This window comes from Protopterus annectens, chromosome 9.part0, assembly GCF_019279795.1.
Source record: "Protopterus annectens isolate FY-2018-M chromosome 9.part0, PAN1.0, whole genome shotgun sequence".
Lineage (NCBI taxonomy): Eukaryota > Metazoa > Chordata > Ceratodontiformes > Protopteridae > Protopterus > Protopterus annectens.
The window spans coordinates 882,401,585-882,421,057 of NC_056743.1; the positions used below are offsets into that span (position 1 = coordinate 882,401,585).

The 19,473-nt window shown below is 37.9% G+C and overlaps 1 protein-coding gene across 1 annotated transcript in view; it reads right to left on the reverse strand.

Annotated features, from left to right (window-relative positions):
- Positions 1–19,473, reverse strand: part of LOC122810604 (zinc finger E-box-binding homeobox 2-like) — a 603,498-nt gene that overhangs the window by 22,985 nt on the left and 561,040 nt on the right. The window contains exon 9 of the mRNA XM_044082179.1: positions 1,708–1,922. Coding sequence (XP_043938114.1) covers positions 1,708–1,922 — 215 coding nt within the window. The remainder of the gene's footprint in view (positions 1–1,707; positions 1,923–19,473) is intronic.

The window sequence follows — 19,473 nt, forward strand, 5'->3', positions numbered from 1 at the left end:
ACCAATACAGTGTATGTTGCTTTCCTATGATTTCGTCTGGTCAGATATCTTTAACTAGTCATGCACTAGGTGCAACCCAACATTTAACATTAACCAGTATTTGCTCTGAAGTAATCAGTGGCTTTTTAAAAAGATCTTATGCAGTCTAAAGCTGTAGAAATGAACATGATGGAATTCTTTGATGATGGGATGCCAGAATATAAAAACAAGTTCACAGTCTTTGCAGGATGAGACAGAGAAGCACAAGTAGCAACACATCTTATGCAAAGGCAGTGCCTGAATGGGAAGCTTTCAGGAAGCTCATTGTGTACAATTCTGAATGATGTCCGCAGTGGCCAGGGGTATCAGCTGCCTTTTATGTCAACAGGCTACCTTCATATTTACACATGTCCATTCAGATACTGCATTAACCCTATATTCCACTTTTTCATTCTGAGCATATGTAGAGACATATTTTCAAGACCTAAGTGAAGGGGATGGAATGCCCCCTTCCAGAACCACCACCAACCATAAGAATGACTTTGCTCTTTCATGAACATATTTAATTCATCATACAAACTACAAGTGACAAGGTCACTCCCTAATCAGCAAGAGGAAATCCATGTGGGTTCCTAACTAACAGTGGTGGCTATGGTGGGGTGGTCACCCTCATCTTACCTCTCACCATGGAGTCTTTACTGGCCTATATTTTCATAATTCCTTCCTACAACTAGCAACATATAGTAATGACGCAATTAAATGACATTATCTAATGTATATTTCTGTAACACCTGTGTTCATATCCCACACAGGCTGTTACTCTTATGACTGCTTACTAGATGTCGGACACAGAAGTTTCCAGAAAAAGGGCAGACCACTATCTGCTCACTTCATATCTAGATGATGTGACAGTAGCTCTGTTTTATTCATGAATTTTAGCTGTGATCACCACAGATAGACACACCCGCCTCACTGTTATTAACCTAGCATAACCTTATTGCAATAATTCTTGACAAAGGTCAAAAGGGATGTAGGTCCATGCAGCCTGCTCTGGCTTTGTGTGTCATATGCTCATATTCTCCTATACTCCAAAGTCTTGTTTGAATCCTGATGATTTCATAACTAGTTGTATTCTACATGGTAGATGAGGTACTGCAGTCCCCTTGCTTGACCAGGGTGGCCCAGCTGAAGGCTTCTTTGTCAGAGATGTTTTAATAATCCTTAACAGAGTATGGCATCTGTCTTGCTGATGCACTGTTTAACTCAATGAATGTCCACTGAAGGTAGTATTTAAAGGTCCAGCAGGGCTTTTCAAATACTAAAGTGTAAATAATTGCACAGAGGAAAACTTCAAGCACTGCAGTTTTAAGGAAATGATAAAATAAAGGATAATATAGCAAGTTTATAACTAAGGTAACCATGTGGTCTGTTTCCCTAGTTTTAAGGAAAAGATACAATAAAGCATAATATGGTGAGTTTAGAATTATGCCAAATAAAATAGACTTCTTCCCTCATTTTAACTAAAAAAAATAAATAAAACATAATGTGGTAAGTGTATAACTGTGCTAAACAATGTAGGCTGTTACCCATAACTGTTACTGAACTGCTATTCTGTAACTGTCTCTAACAAAATGGAGAAGAAAATTAATTTTTAATACAATTCTGGAAGGTCACATTAAGAAATGCAAAAAATAAAATCTTTCTCCTCACTGTAGTGCACAAACATACCTGTGTGCTCATACTTGTGTCTCAAAAGTGAGCTGCTTTTTTGGAATGTTTTGTCACAGATGTCACATGCGTACAGTCCATCCTCTGTCTTCTTCAGGCGCTTCCTACATGGGCCCAAATCCAGATCAGGTGCATCATCTAGTAAGAGTGGGTATTCACCCTTGTTTCTGTTGCACGTGTCCCCCTTAGTGAAGAAAAAAATATACATGAGTAACCTGGATTACAACCAAAATGATTGACCATCCCCCATATATGATGGCTGTAATTAAGTCTGCTCATCTGAGTACAGAAACCCATTAAGTATAGCTTTGTAATCCATACAGATGGCTGTGATCTAGCCTATATCATTACCCTTTTCTATAAACAGCTAGAAGAGCCAGAACCTTCATCAAACCAGTCTTAATCTAAGGTTAACCTCTGCAGCTGCAAGAACCACAAGGTTTGGGGAGTGTTGGCTTGCTTGCTCCTATTCATTAAAGGGATGCTATTGCCCCCCCCCCCAAAAAAAATGGTGTGCTTAGCTAGCTCAGACTTTTCATTCATACTGTAGTCATAGTGGCACATTGCATGAAAGCCAGTCTTAGACAAAGCCAAATATTTGTGTCTGCTCTTTGTAAAGTGATGACTGAAGTGGTGGACAGAGGTGGATGTACACTAACTTCAAGTATGATTTGGCATGATTTCAAATGTGGTTATAAGATATTTTGTCTTCTGCCTTCTTCATCTGTAAGCCACATTTGTCTGTCACTAGTCTCTAGGAAGGACTGATTTGCACAAGTTTTATCTTATGCCCTTTTCTCACAACAAGAAAAAGATGGAAAAGTTTTCCTTCAGCATTTCATCCTTTTCTTCTCATTTGACCCTTAGGCGGTGTAAATTGCAAATGTCCTACACTATCATCTTACATTCAGCAATTATACCATCTATTAAAAATGTGTAATTAATGGTTAGTTATTTTTTTATGGATTACTAACAATGATTGATGTCAGTTTATTTATTTATTTTTTTAAACATGGAAAAAAAACAGTTGCTAATTCTACCATAGTTGGCCCCTGAATTGAATGTCGTTTGCATTCCTGGATCCAGATGTATTATTATCATCGTGCATGCAGGGACATTGTAATTTCCTGCCATGCAATGGCCACAAAAGAAAGAAATGCAGCTTGAGATGTTTCATTGTTTGGGATAAAGGCCTAGAAAGTATGCAAATAATTATTTAAGAACTGTGTATCAACTGCAGCGTTCTTAAACATGTCTAAGAACACAATCAGTGTTTCAACCGTGCAACCAGAAAAAAACTAGTAAACAACAAATCTTAGTCCACGTCATCGCAGGCCAGGAAACCAGAAAATATCACTGCACAGTTGCTGCACAATACAAAACAACCAAATTCAAGAGTTCAGTGGTGATTTATTTATAACCAGTTGTTGAGTGCTTTTGTCCCAGCAACTCGGAACATCATCAGAACATGCTTAATATGGTGGGGTGTGGCAGCTGCAGCCAAGAGGTACCTCTTCCCACATCCCGGTAGCAGCAAACATTACCAAAAAAAATACTTAAAAAAAAAAAAAAAAAAAAAAAGTTTCACACACTCCATGTTCCTCTTCTAAATAAAGATCTTTTTTCTTTCTGTGGAAAAAAAGCTTTTTGAACTGAGATGTCTAGTTGACACCCCGGGAACACAATCCTGAATGAGGGAGTCAAGAAAGAATGCTGACTGTTCTCTTGGAATTCCAGCTTGTCTGAAAGAGATTTCTCACTGAAGACAGATTCCTGATACATTGAAAAAGACTCTGCAAAGATAAGCAAATTGTCTAAATATGGAAAAAAGTGGATACCCTGTAGCCTGCAATGAGTTGTAACTGGAGCTAGACAGTTTGTGAACACATGTGGTGTAGTGAATAGTCCAAGGGGTAAGGCAGAGAACTGATAATGTGATCCAGACATCATACACCTTAAGAAATATCTGGATGAATAGGGAAGTAAAGAGGAACAGGTGGAAACAAAAGAGGACCCTTGCAAAGGAGTAATTCCCTCCCGCTGCCATCTATAACCTTGATGAATGATTTTCAGAACTCATTTGTCGATTTTTTGCCACAGAGAAACATGGAGATTCTCTTTGAAACCCCTTTGTTATTTCTTCTTAAATGTCTGTTTATCTGAATTTGTTGAGACTGTTTGTTCTGTTTTTGCCAAAATTGGATGAGGAGATTGAAAATCCCTTGGACTACTTGGAAAAGGAGGGCTGAAAAATCTTAGAGTTCCTGGATCAGCCTGCCCCTTACAAGACACTTTTGATCACCTTTGTAGCACAGGGGGCAAACAGTAAATCTGCATACAAGGCAGCATTTAAAAACTAATTTTTAACATCATTTGAGAGGTTCTGAAAATGCAGCCATGTAAACTTAGAATAGTACCAGTGGCCATAGCTCTAGAAGACTCAACCTTGTTATGCACTCACTGGAAACTGTGAGTAGTGACATGTGCAATAGAAAGAAACTAAGTTATTTAAAGCAATTTTTTCCTCACCAGAAGAGACTGAAGATAAAATATTCCTCATATTTTCACAATTTGTCAAAACAAACTCAAACATAAGAGTCAGACAATTAAAACTTTTGAAAATCAAAGTTGCAGACATACAGACTGTTTCCCCATACCATGTCAGTAGTTTTCCCATCCTTATCAGAAAGGGTAGGATTGGAATTAGCTAAGTGCTAATCAGCAATGGGTCAACTAAGGCTGTAGCTGCTGGGTCAGGCTTGAGAAATGGTGTATAAAATTTAAACGAATGAGGAACTTCATATGACTTATCTACCTCCTTTAGGGTCAGCTAGCTGAGTATCGGAAAAACTGCAGGCAGTAATACACATCCTCTAAAGCCGAGAGAACAGGAGAATGGGTGTAGGTTCTGGAAAGAACGCATAGTATTTTCTGATGGACTCGGAAACCATAGTGTCCTCCCAGTGAAAATACTGCCACATTATAACAACAGTCTGGGACAGAGAGAGAGAGAGAGCAAGAGACGCCCACAAAGGGAGAATCAAACACTGTGCTCTCCTATGCCTGAAGCAGAAATCTGAGGGGAAAAAACTGTATCTGCCCTTGTCTTCCTTTCAGATTAACAATCTTGAATCTCTAAGAAAAGAGGAAGCTCTCCTTCTTTTACCACAAACTACTTCACAAGAAGGAGCAATAGCCTAAATTAAACCCTGAGCCAGACTCAGTAAAGAAATTTGAGGGCGTAGATATGTGGTTGGTTTTCTGATTAATTCTGAAAGGAAAAATGGGGCCAGCTGTGTTACTAATGGTAGCAGCTGCTTACTCCAGGATGGACACAGCATTTTGAGTCAGAACTTTCCCTGTTCCCTCTCCCAGGACTGATAATATTGTTTCTCCCTAGCACAATGAGGGGACCCCAACAATTACAAAGGATGTGACTAACCCCCAGTCCATAATGGCTGTAGGTGCTACACCAAAGGAATCTTGGGTAAAAGATGAGTGGTCTGAGGTACAATAAATGGCCACAGCACAGTCACTCACCTGAGGCAAATTTCTAGCCTTACTGTGATGGCCAAGGCTGTTTGCTTAACATTTTTTTTTGTGGCTGGAAGAATGACAGACCATGGCATAAGTAGTCTGTTCCATGGTCAAGTCAAAAATGGTGTCTCTTTCCCAGAGAAGACCAGCAGCAATTGCCAGTAAAAGTATCAGTACGCAAAAGTTACTTTTTTGATAGAAAAAAAATCAGTAAAACGCACTTTACAACACTTTCTGAACCACAAAGGAAAAATAAACACAATTTATCCACAGAAAATAGTTTTTTTTTTTAATTAGTTTACACTACTTTTAAACTGGCAGAAAAAAAATTGGTGGTCTATTTAAAAGTATGATATGGTCTCAAGGCAGTCCATTAAAACACAACACTGCTAGCTTTAAAATAACTCTACTTTAGAGGAAAGTAATAAATCATCAATAAAATTAAGAACTGGAAGTGTTTTTTTCCCACCAAAGGGAACTTATCTGCCCAACAATGGAAAGCACAAGCTTATAGTCGATCCTTAAAAGCCTCAAAGGAGAGAACCTTTTGATATCAGTAAACCTGTGAAGGTCTATCCACCCAAAACTGTCATTTTGTCATCTGAGCTTGAATTGCTTGACAATTTGGGGTTGAGGAAGCTGCAATGACACTTGGAAGCTGGCTGATTGTTATCCTTGGCAGGATATAAACCATATATCTAAGGCTACTGCAGCAGTGATTAATATGATGGACATAATGTGATTCTGGTATGTATTTACCTTTACAAACATTCCTTTATAGTAGCAGTTATGCCACTGGATTTGTAGAAGGTTTAGGATGAAACAGAGCTTTGCCATTATGTGGTTATTCAAAAATAAATATTATTTATTTATTTTACATTTCTTTACCGGGGTGGTCTCACTGAACAGAGCTGTCCGTTTTCAGCGGAGGCCTGGGGAGAAAAGTTGCAGAACAATTGCTAACATACTGTACATAAGATATTTTACATGAGCATTGTGGTTTACACATACAGTTATAAAACAGCAGATAATAATATATGATTGCATAAGATATTTACATAAGCATAGTGGTTTAGATATACAATTAAAAGTATAGCAGTAGTAACACATAAATTATAGGATGGAGAAATTAATACTCAAGTACTGGCAACCTTTTTTAATTTCTGTGTTTTTTTAATCTAATTAATTAGTTCATTAATTGTTTAGCTTCTGCATTATTTTAGATGTATAATACATGATGTATTTTTTAGTTTTGTAATACAGCATTATCAACTTGACCAATTCTGGACCAGTTCTTTAGTCTTGAGATGATTTCCCAATGATCCAGCCAATTTTTATGCAACATAGCAGCCTTAAACTGCTTCTGCTTCTCAGACCTCTTGGGCCACTTTGCTCCTCCCCCAATCATTCTCTCTTCCACAACTTCCCTTCTCTCCAGCTTAGCAGACTGAAAACAATTTAAAGTCTTTTCCTCCCCAAGTTTATTCTCTCCACCAATGCTCTGTGCTGCATTTTCTTCCACTTCTGTTCCCACATTTTCAAAACATCCTCATTCATGCAGTTTTAACAGAGTTACACCCCATTTTTTTATGAATTTCTTTCATACTGTCACACTCCATCTCTAGGTCCTGCTGTCAGGACACCTAAATATAGCCTTAGTTAATTACTTGTCATGTGTTTATTCATGGAGTAAGTGCAATTTGATAAAATTACTAGTTATGTGGCTTTCCTGGTCAGATCTTCATGGCTTAATTGTGTGCAGATCCCCTTTACTGGATTGTTTGCAACAGCTGTCTCCCACAGTAATATCACTATTATTCAAAAATGTTACAGTAGTTCTCAAGTCAGAGGCTCTCAACCTCTTTTTGAAAGTAACATAATAAATATTTGAGTAAGCCAAAACATTTATAATTCCATCATACAGAAACATTTAAATTCAATTTCCTAACTGGAGACAAAACCCTTTACACTACTCATGTAAGGGTCTCTGTTCCTGCCCCTCCGTAATTATACAGTCATCCCTAGGGTCAGTATTTCTTAGGAAGTAGGGAGAATGCCTAGGTTTAGTATTTCTTAGGAAGTAAAGAGAATTCCCACTTGAGGGATCCATTTTGATAAAGGCAATTTTAAGTGAATTTTCTTGTGTTGCAATTTGAACAGCCAGACTTCAAAATGAGTAACACGGGAAGCAAATAGCTACCAAGTATATCTGGTTCTGTGTGTGTCTATCTTTGTATTTATCATTATATTCTTTTCTATTATACATGTCTACATGTATCTATCACACACACTTTCTCTGTCTTTCCATTCATTTAATATAGATCTGTTTCCTGTGAATCTATTTCTGTCTCTCTCTTTTTCTGTCTCGTATGTGATGTTGCACATTTCCTGAAGTGGCTGATGGAAACTGAAATGGAACAGGTAGTGGGGAATTTGGGGGAATTTATGCATTTAAGAAATCACTGAGCAGATGTGCACTAAGGCTTATGTCAGAAGTAGTAAGCTGTATTGCAGGGTATGTGCATTTCAATAGATAGTGAATATGAAATTGCCTAATGGCACAACAGCTAAACACTAAGTTAAACTGAGTACCATATGCTGTAAATGCTTTTAGCTAACTGTTATTCTAATCAGTAAAAACAAAATGAAAACTCCAGCAAAGCTAGAACCTCCACTGAGTGATCTCCCGATCCTCTTGTATCAGAGGCACATGGGATATATGCACATGACCCTTATGAACATCAGGTGTTTCAGCTAATTGGCGATTCTGAATGCCTATGACTTGTTTCGGTGGAGAGAATAAACTTTGGCAGGAAATCTTTTCAGTCTGCTAAGCTGGAGAGAAGGGAAGTGGTGGAAGAGAGAATGATTGGGGGAGGGGGGCGAAGTGGCCCAGGTGTTTCAGCTAATTGGCGATTGTGAATGCCCATGACTTGTTTTGTCGTTTTAATGGACAATTCAGGCCAATAAAGTCAAACCCCACTAGTTATGGATATGCATATTTCGCCCTTGTTATGACATCATCAGCACAGCACAAGCAGAGTGTTTGACTAAGCATAAGAAAAACAGGGCTGTTATACCCAGCTGATGTCCATTATCATTAGGGTCACTGCAAAAATATCCCAAACAACAAACATTCCTAAACAGATCATTAAGCCATCCTCTTTCTCAGTAACCCCCTACATCTAAGTAGCCTGCTACAGTGGCATTTCATCATCAAACATAACAAAAAAGAATTATTTGAACATGAGTTCTAATCAACTGAGTCTGTATTAGTTTCAAAGATGTCCCTGATGTATGTGAGAAGCAGAAACAAACTATGGTACTGAACTACAGATGCAGACTGTGGTGAAGTTTTCATCTGATTTTAAGTATGCGAGACACTGAGAGTATTAATGATCATCACCCCACCTGTTTATACAGACACCATCTTAACCCCCCCCCCCGATAAACCCCCTTCATCAAATTCACAACAAAAACAACTTCAATGATCAAACATTTATTTCACTCCTACAACTCTTGTGACTGGTCACCACTCAAAACTCTTCCTCTTTATACTGCTGTACACTATTTCAACTCCACCTTCCTTGATATACTAAATAGGCTAGCTACTTGCAGAACTACTAAAAAAAATCTAACTACACACGTTGGTTAACAAAAGACACTAAAAATCTTCTCAAACAGAGACAAAGCCTGGGCATTCTGGCACTCCATTAAGAATCGAGTTAACCAAGAGCAATATAAACAACTTCGAAATAAAGCCAAGTTCCAAGTCAAACTAGACAAAAAACATACTACACCATAGTACGGCAATAGCACCTCAAAAATCCCCAAAAATTCTGGTCCATCATAAATAAACTCCTTCATACTGGTCACACATCCACCCCTACCCTTCTACCACTAGCAACACCAACAGTCTTGAAGGACAATTCAACTCTTTCTTTACAAACTCCGTTCAATTACTTTTCAAGTGTAATCTTAACACACCTCCAGCTATCCCAAATATTTCCAATGAAACCAGTGCCACATTCTCATTTAAACCTATACAAACTCTCACCATAAAAAAATTACTCTTCAAACTTAAACCCACAACCCTTGCTGCAGACAACCTACCCATAGAATTCCTAAAAATATCAGCTGTTGCCATAGCCTATCCTGTCAGCATTCTGATCAATTGCTCTGTCTCAGAGCACTATATTTCCTCAAGCTGGAAAATATCTTACATTATTCCCTTGCGCAAAGGTGGCAACTCTACCGAGTTCTCAAACTATAGACCCAATAAGTGGCTTCTGTGTGAAAACATAAGAAACTCTCAGACCTCAGGGGTCCAAAGTATACATCCAATCTCACCTCTTGCAGATTGGGAAGGATGGACTGCATCATGACCATACAAAAATGCCCTTTAGGAATACATTGATTTAGGTTGCTCAAATCAAGGATGGGCCTGAGGTCTTTCATTTTCTTGGGCACCAAAAAGAACCTGGAGTGTAAGCCTAGGCCTTGCTGATCTGCTGGTACCTTCTGGATTGCTCATTTTTTCTACACAGCATAGAGCTTCTTTTCTTGCTCCAACCTTCTTATTGTGATGGTTCATCTGGGAGATGAAGGGTCTCTGGTCTGGGAAGGGAAAGACCATATACTAGCCTCAACTTGTAGATATCATGTTCCTCAGTCACTTGTCTTTATATAAAGGCCATCCACATGGACAGATGGAAGGGTACTCATCCCCCACTGCCTTCAGGGAATGACAGATGGACAAGTCCTAGCCACCCCCCAGTTGAAGACCAGGCTTTCTCTGACCATTCTTCTGATTCTTACCACCACGGGCTGTCAGCCATTTTTGAAAGTTGCCACATCCTCTGTGGCCTCTTTGTATCCTTTGTTATTAGGTCGATGTTGGCAACATGTAAACTGTAACTTTTGCAAACTCCATAGGGTCAATAATGGACCCTAAAGTTAACCCCGACAACAATGACCTTTTTTTTTCCAATTCAGCTTTTACACCTGATCAAATAGCAGAGTTCCACCATATGTGACATTAATAAAACTGGACTTTATGGTCTCAGCAAATTCTGTTAGGTGCAAGTGAGCATTGTATCTAATGGCTATGCCAGTCTATGCTGCCTTCTCTAAACCATCTACTATACTGGGAGCAAGGCACATGGTCAGGTTAGAAATGGAACACTTGGATGACATCTTAGATGGTTTCTTCTCAAGAATGTATCTAGCATCCATTCCAAAGAATTAGATGTTTCATATGCTAAGTCCCTCTGAAACCTTAACATATGTACCATGTAGTTTATTGCCCTCAAAAAAAAAAAAAGACCTAGGATTAGTAAACTCACTCACTTATCCATTCCGAAGCAAGTGATTCCTTGTATGGTGGATAGACAGGTGGACTTTGTGAGATAACAGCAAAAATGGAGTTTACTTTCAGAGTAGCAGACACAATAATCCAGATTTTAGGAGGCTAGAGGATCCCACTTAGCCTCTTTTGGTACAGTAGCCACCATGTCAGAGGTTCTTCCATGCAAACTGTACCAGCAGCTGAACCACTTTGTCAGAGGGATATCCACCAATAAAGAGCTAATTGACTTGACAGCCTCCTTAGTCTAAGTTCAGATGACGAACAGGTTTCTGAGGTCCATCCTGCCTTAGCCCATATCATCTCAAGAATTTCTTCAAATTTGCCATCTGATTGTGATGGTGGAGATGTAGCATTTTCATCCTTGTTAGCATCTAGGGTTGATGACTTTTGGGGTGAATTAAGGGTAACTCAAAAATGTATGAAAAAGCCATATGGGTACATCAGCACCTTAATGCTGGAGTAGGCCACCATGTTGCTAGTAACTGAGAAGTGGAGGAGATGGTCATCAAGGCATGTACAAGTGCCCCCCAAAGAAGAAATTGTGATCAAGATTCATGATGGTGATGTCACAGGCAGAGAAGCATGCATCACCAGAACTGGATCTGAGGTCCTGCTGAGTTGACAGTTCCAATGTCAAAGGGTTGAAGTCTAGGCTTGCCTCAGTCCTAACTTCCAAAGTCCCTAACAATATCACTGTCAAGACAAAGGATCTGCAGGTCAACTGCTTGAAAGACTGAACTCAAGGAAGGACTGTCAGGTCCTAAGAGAGGAGGAACTAGCCTCAGTCCCAGGACAGCAGCTCCTAGGTGTCTCCTGGTATTGATGAACTCAAAGTTTACAATGCCTGTGCCTACAGCACTGCTGATGCCTGGGCAGTTGAGGTCAAAGGCTACAGCCCTAAAACAAGACCTCAGATGACCTAAGCAAGTCCACTAATGTTGATCCCTACAATGAAGGGCTGACCATTGGCCTAATAGGGACTGTATTAGCAACAGAAGCAGCAAAATTTGGTGGTGGTTGGGTTCTACTTATGCGTATCTTAGCAAAGGACTTAACTTACAAAAACCACCTGCCCCATCTCAGTATAATTAAGATCTACAAAAACAGAATGCCTGAACCTGACCTAATGGAGTGCAATTTAGGGGTTCTTAGTATGGGCTTACATGTAAAGAGAGAATATGTTACTAAGCTGAGGTCTGGGAACTGGAGTATATTTAGAAAGACAGACCCTAGGAAGAGGAGGAGAATAAACCCCAGTTTGAGTATTTTTTGCTAGAGCAAGGGTTTTTGATTAAGGTAGGGAAGATGTTTCTTGTCCTGTTCTGGTTTAGAGTAAAAAACGTTAAAGTAAAGGGAGATTTCTTGGGAAACGTTGTGGCCTTAATTATCTCAAGCTCCAAACAATACCTTCTACTCTAAAGAACAGAAAGATTAAAGGAGGCACAGGTGTCATGTCTCAGAAAAATGAACCTCCTCCCTAACACTTCAAAAATCTGGAGTGCTTGTCCTGTTGGGTAATTTTAGTACCTCACTTCCTGAATTATTTTTGATTCATTTCACTCCTCCCACCATCACTACAGAAAGAATGTCAATAGCTGCCACAAACTAAGCTTTAAATTTCTAGATGGTCCAGTACTGTCAAATGGTAATTATTCTGCCACATTCAAGGCAATGTTGTCACAGAAGCACTACAAATAAAACACACTAACTGGAAAAAAGTGAACTGTAAACTTATGACATGTAAAGTCCAGATAACCCAGGGGAAAATCTCTCCCAAGAAAGCACTGCAGCAAAAAAGAACAAAACATACTGCTAGAAATGGCACATAAAGAGGGACTAACTTAGGGAATGGAAAACAATGGCAGTAATTTGGGTGGGGATGGAGAGAGACTGTTAAAATCCTATAAGGAAAAGGTGGGGGAAAGGAACTTTCTGACCTTGGGCTGGTACAATCACAAAAGGAATGTCAAAAATGGCAATAACTTATATTTGGACTGGAACAAAGAAGAAACCAAGAAACAAATGCTTAAATATCAATAACTTGAGACTATTCTTGTGAGCAAGGTGACTGTAATATGCAGCTGAAGAGATCTGGAAACAAGTCCTCCTCACTGAAGCATTATCAGTCAAAGATAAAAGGCTAGGTAACCTGGGAAAAGTTCTTAATGTTGGATAAAATCCTACCGATTTTAGTGTTAATGCTAATTTGGATACTACTGCAATCCCATAATCTTGGTTTTATGCTCTGTAAATCACACATAGCAACACTATCATCTTTAGCCCAAGAAATGAATTAAACTAATTTGTAAACATATTACCCATCCAACACTTTACTAATGGACATCATGATTTGATAAGTGGCACTTAGAAAAAAACAGACTGGGATAATTGCCTCAGTTACACCAATAAGTCTGCTCAGGATACTGTCTGTGAGTTCTGTGATGATATTAATTTCTGCATTAATAATCACATGCTGGTAAACACAAATATAAATGGAAATTAAAATAAATCTTTGGTGGGGACTTTCTACATAAATTTGTCACAACCCAGTTAGCATTCCACCCCTCTGTACTGCAGAGAGAGCTACAGAAATTTCTAGACTAATGCTACACTTCTCCCACAGGACACCATTTTGATAGTCTGACCATGCACCAAACCTCATTTAGTAGCATGTGGGATCTCAAATTATGACCCAAAATTTCTATCAATTAACATAACATATAAAGCTGAGATCCACATAAGATGATTGCAAATGCTGTTTTCTTATTGCAATGCTCTTTCCCACCACATAATTAACCTAGCATCTGTGGAATGTCACATCGCTAGCAGGCTTACAGATATCCTTAAATTCCTGATTGTTTTCTGACAAAATAATACAAATAAATAAGTCTTAAGCCAAACCAATACAAATATCTTACAAACAGTAAATGCTATTTAAAAATTTGCTGGACACACACACTATATCCAAGAAAGTTAGTAATGACAGCTATAAAACATCTCCCTAATTATAATCCCTTCTAATTAACTCAACCATTAACCTATCCCCAAACTTCTGTTTAACAACTGAAAACAGCAATTAAAACTAGAAGGAGGTAAAGTTACACACACTATTGCCAGGAAAACTAAAGAATGACAACTCACAAATCTCTGTGCTACTGATCTTGAGCCTCTCTAACTAACCCAACCACTAATTAATCCACTAATAGTTCTTAAATAAGTGAAACCACTAATTAGAGCTACACTACACAACGGAATCATTGGGAATAAGCATAACCTCAGAAAACTTACTGTTTGTAGCCTTCTGGGAAACAAATACAAAGCTGAACTTGATAAGATTATCCCACTTTTTAAGAAAAACAAAGGAAATCAGCTAAAGGCTCAAAGGGAAGATGTCATTTATAAAATAGAAAATTCATTTATGTTTCAGATGTAGAAAATAAAACAGCAGTGAAAATCTGTATCTATGTTGTTCACCAACAGCCAGGCATTCAGACTTGGTTATGTTCCTGAGTTTAACTAGTTTGAGTCATGGTTATAACAGCAGGTATAGCTGGGCAGCACAGGCTGTTATGAGGACAGTTGCTGAGGTTTCCTTAAACAAGTTGCTACACCTATCAGCCCAAATGACCCCCTTAATGGCTCCATTTTAAGTTTATTAACTGTAGTCGGAGGATGTGAGAGTAGGCACAACAACCTTATACTTTCAATAGCAGCATTTTCACTGTTTTTTGTACATTTTACTGAAGCTGCATCTCCCATGCATGTTCATTTAGACTGCAACAGATTGGGCTTGTAAGCAGACATGTTAGCACCCAGTGTAGACAACTGAGTTCCTTCTTTCTTTACAAGGTTCCATGTTGTTTCAGGCCACATGATCTGCAGCATCTTAATCCACTCCATATGCTTCCTCAGTCTGATTTGCTTGTCTGGGCCCTAGGCCTTTAGTGCAGACTTTGGCTTTGCCATTTGAATACAGGTCTCAACTGATGCCATGTGCGTGGACTAACTACCTTTAGCTACAGGCTGGGCTGGGCATCCTTCTAGGAAAGGACATATGCCTTCACTGAAAATGCACAGAATGCTCTCCTCTCTTCAGTGATATCTGCCATCTAGGCCCAAGGCTGAATGCTGTCACAGTGATGATATGAGGAAATGAAAATTATTGTATCACTGTTTGTATCTTCTTGCTTAACTATGTTGCACCATCTTTACTGTTTAGCAAGTAAAATGGCGAGTGGCTGCTTAGATGACTCATGCTTCCACATTCTGCAGTATCACAGGTTCTCAGACTCTCTCATAACATATTTCCTCCAAACCACACAAAAGAGACTAAGCATCTCCTACGTATCAAAAATTACCTGAGAGTCCTCATACTACAAGGCTCAGCCTGTAGTGCACAATATGAGTAAAGTAAATTTATAATGAGTAGTCATTTGGCTGTTATTTCATCTGTTTACATGTTCACAGCTGCATACCACACATGCACCGACAGAAAGCACACACACACACACACACACACACACACACACACACACAGATACTTAAATAATGTGATATTACGGCTCAGCATTTTACTCTTCCAGCCAGCTAAATAAATTCAATGTTGTCTTTTTTCTTTAAGACTAGCCACATCAACAAAACAGAAGTGATTATTATTTTATACACAAAATAATTAGATTCCCTTGAGAGAGAGTGAGCCTTCCCTAATAAGGCTGGCTTTATCTGAAAACACTATTTTCTGTAAAACAAGCTGCAGTCAAAATGCCATTTCAAGAAGGCTAAACTCAGACTTGCAAATTTGTTTAAGTCTCTCAACCTTTTCAAGCTGTTTTAGGTCATGATACAACTTAAAAAATGATCTGATTTACATCATTACCAATGTGTATCAACAATTACTTCTTGCTTCAAAGCAGTTTTCCAATTTTTAACCAATAACCAACATGAACTCCAGTCAGGATACCAATAAGAAAGCAACGTACTTCAATATAGGCATTGAATATACCTCATAGTGCCAGGCTCAAATGAACACAGTTGCATTCTAAATTACAGTCACAGTAGCTGGAATTCGTCTCAGCAAACACAAAACAGTATTCAGATTTTTAACCAATAATCAACAAGAACTCCAGCCAGGGCATCAATAAAGAAATTCCGTACTGAAATGTAGGCACTGTTTATATCTCGTAGTGTTGTACTCATATATGCAGAGCAGCATTCTAAATTACAACCACAGCACCCAGTTTGAAATCCACTACACTTCTGTATAAATGCTAACACTTCACAAAAGGAATACAATCTGATATACCCACTTCATTCTACACGTAGTGGCACATTGCATCAAAATATTATCATTGAATGTAGTTGCTGAAGTATGGTGAAAGCAAACTGCTCCTTAATTAAAAAACATACTTTATTTGAACGTAGTAAAACAAAAACTAAGCACTTTCATCCATAAAGTATCAGGTCTTCTTCAGAGTTTAAAACAAAATAACATAATTTCCTTTTAAAACAATCCCTAACCAATCAAATCTTGTCCAGTAAAACAAATTAAACCCTCTTGGTTGAAGCACCGGAATACAGTGTAGAGCAAAAACAAATCACCTTTGTATAATTATTCCAGTTAATATAACATGTTAACATTGTCTCACTGCAAGGAAAACACATAAAACTGCACATCACTAATAAATAATGAATAAATAAATATTTTATCATAAAATACATTCAATTGCTGAACCAGTATCCTGAGTAAATATGTATCTAAACAAAAGTACTTAAAAAAATAGCATAGTATAAAAACAACATTGCACTGCCTATAGTGGGAGATCCACACGGTACACAATGATGACAGTTAAAATATCAAAAGAAATAAATATAACACTGTGACATTAGTGTCCTGACTGGAGCTCGTGTTGGTTATTTCTTCTTGCTTCACAAGGCAGGTGTCTGATTTTCTGTTCTGTAGTAACTCAATGGGCATTCAAAAATGCAGCATCATTGTAATGCAACATGTCACTCAAACTATATATGCTAATTATAAGTGGTCTGTATCAGTCACAGCAGACTTTTTTCCAAGAACTGTGAATAATAATAATAATAATAATAATATATTTCTCATTTAAATTAATATCTGAAATACTGTAGAAGACCAGATTTTCTGAAAATGTCTTTTTTCCTACAAAAATTCATGTCTTGCATTGCTGCTCTAGCTACATTCCCTTTATCATTTCTTCTATCTTTTGCCTATTCATATATCTGTCTTTCTTCCTCTCCATCATCATCCTCTTTCCATGTCGGTCTTTTCAAGCTTTCCCCTAATTTTATCCTTCTCCCTCAACTCCCCAATAATTCCCCATCTTCTCTAATGTTTTCCAACTCCCTCTCCCTGGTTCCCTTTTCCTCCCTAACTTCCCTTACACTTCTCATAGGTTTAGGTTTACAGCGTTTAGACCAGAGGACCTCTAGGAACGCTGATTCACTGAATGCAACATTATAAACAGCTTTGTCCATCAAGTTGTCAAAACTGGATTTAATCAGATCCATATTTCCTGACTGTCTAATCTGAAGAGGTATTTTATTCCATATCCTCTTTTTCACTTGGATAATGAATTTTACATTTAAATTTGTATTATACTTGTTGATACAAAACTTATTATCATATCTTTGGCTTTGTAAATTAGAATATAACGACAAATTGTTAACTGCTTGAAAACCATCAGCATTAAATACTGTATGTGAATGTTTTTCTCCTAATATGTCTACAATGGAGTGAAAATGAGGTCAGTACCTTACATATGTCAGAACAGTTTGTTTCTTATAGATGGGATTTTAATGTATTTCTGTTAAATGTATTCAGTCTTTAGTTGCAGTCTAATATAAACACAAAAAGTACTGTTGAACTCAAGTATATGTCATATGTGTAATTTATATAATTAGATTTAATTCAGCTCTTAAAGAAATTGGTTTAAAAATTAGTCCCAATGGTCTTAAAGCCCTATTTTTATACTATTTCCAGGAACAGAAATGGAAAAATCAATAGACATATATAATACCTAAAGCATTATATTCATTTGTCTCCTTAAGAATGACACAGTTGAGAACCAAATCATGTTTAATAGGTCTCCGAAAATACTTGACATTTAGTATAACTGAAATGTAGTCCTATCCATTTTACCCAATTGGAGAGGACTTTTACATAATTAACAAGAGAGGAATATTCCCCAGGAGAATTGAATATAAATCCCAACTTACAATCATAAGTGTATTTAGCAAGCCAATGATGCTTATTTAAGGGGCATGTTGATAAAAACTAAATTAAACAATAATGTTCCCAAGACCGAGCTCTGAGGTGCACCTTGTTTAACAGGTGAATAACCTGAGTATGTTCCTTTAATTGACACACACCGGGATCAGTCAGTTAACCAGTTATTGATTAAATTAATCAGATATGAATTCAAGCTATTGTGTGTAAGAGCTATATTACTGAAGTATGTGGAAGTGTATCTAAAGTCTTAACTAAACCAAGAAACGCAACTCCAGCAGTAAGGGCGGAGTTTCAAGCAATAGTAATATGGTTGTAAAACTCGAGCAGATTTTTCAGAGTTGATTTGCCAGAGCTAAATTTTATGTTCCATTCTGATTTTCTGGATAAAGTAAAAGGTTCAATATACAGCTCTCATAACATTTACAGAAAACTGAGGACAGATCTTCACTCACTTTCTCTCTTTCTCTTTTTCCAGCTTTGCATTCCTCTCCTCTTACTTCCCTTCTTCTTATTCTCACTTTCCCCCTCTCTCCTTGACTTTTTATTCTTTCTTTTTCATTCTTCCTTACCATACATACATTTTTTATATTCTTGACTTACAGCTTCTGATTATCTTCTCTATGTTTCCAGTTCCTTCTTTACACAGTATTTTATTTACCTCTTTTTTCTGTTCCCTTTTTCTTTTACCAATAAATATTCATCATTTTCTTCCCTTGCCTTTCTTCCAAAAGTCTCCTCATTTCCATTCATGCAGTTTATCCTTTGTCAGTGTCGATTGAGCATTCACATGCCAATACATTGATATATCTGAAAGTCAGGAACAGGGATCACAGGCTTCCTCCTTTGGAAGCATTTCAGACCACTAGGACTTTATAGTAGGATGCTGTCTAGAGTGTAATAGCTCCAAATGCCAGTTGTGAGCCTAGTGCTCAAAGATCTAAATATGGAAATGGCAAGGATATCAATGCCAAAGCAGATGACTGTTAAAGGTGTCATGACTCACAGGGTTATTGGTGCTTGAACTTCAGTATAATTCACAGCTAACCATAAAATGTGTGTGTATATGATGGGGGGGGGGGGGTAAGAGCTTGCTAGAGCAGCAGTATGCACAGAGGACTTGAGAAATAAGTAAAAACGTTCTGTTAGTAGGGCACATCATTTTCTACAGCTTAACTGTAAGACTTCAGTGCAGTACAGCAGTACAAGTACACATCTTACTTGTATTCTCCCCATGCTAAGATACAGAAATAGGATATGCAAGGCAACTCTCAGCACAAGGTAACATAACTGCCTGTTATTGTTCCTAAATGTGGTGAATGTTGGCTCTTTTTCTCTCTCTCTCAAAAAAAAAAAAAAAAAAAAAAAACTATTTTGTTGCCCAATACTATGCAAATGGACATAAAGAAGTTATGTACTCACCATAATGTTCCATGTTTGTTGCCCATCTCACCCTTCATTCTTACTGGATGGGTTCGGAGCCGAACCTTTGCTCGACTCGGCCGAATGTACTAGCTCAAAATCTCTAACTTGGCTCATGACAGAGTAGGTATCCCATCATGCAGTGGAGCAATTCTCCAGATCTTGTTTGCTGCCAACTAACAAA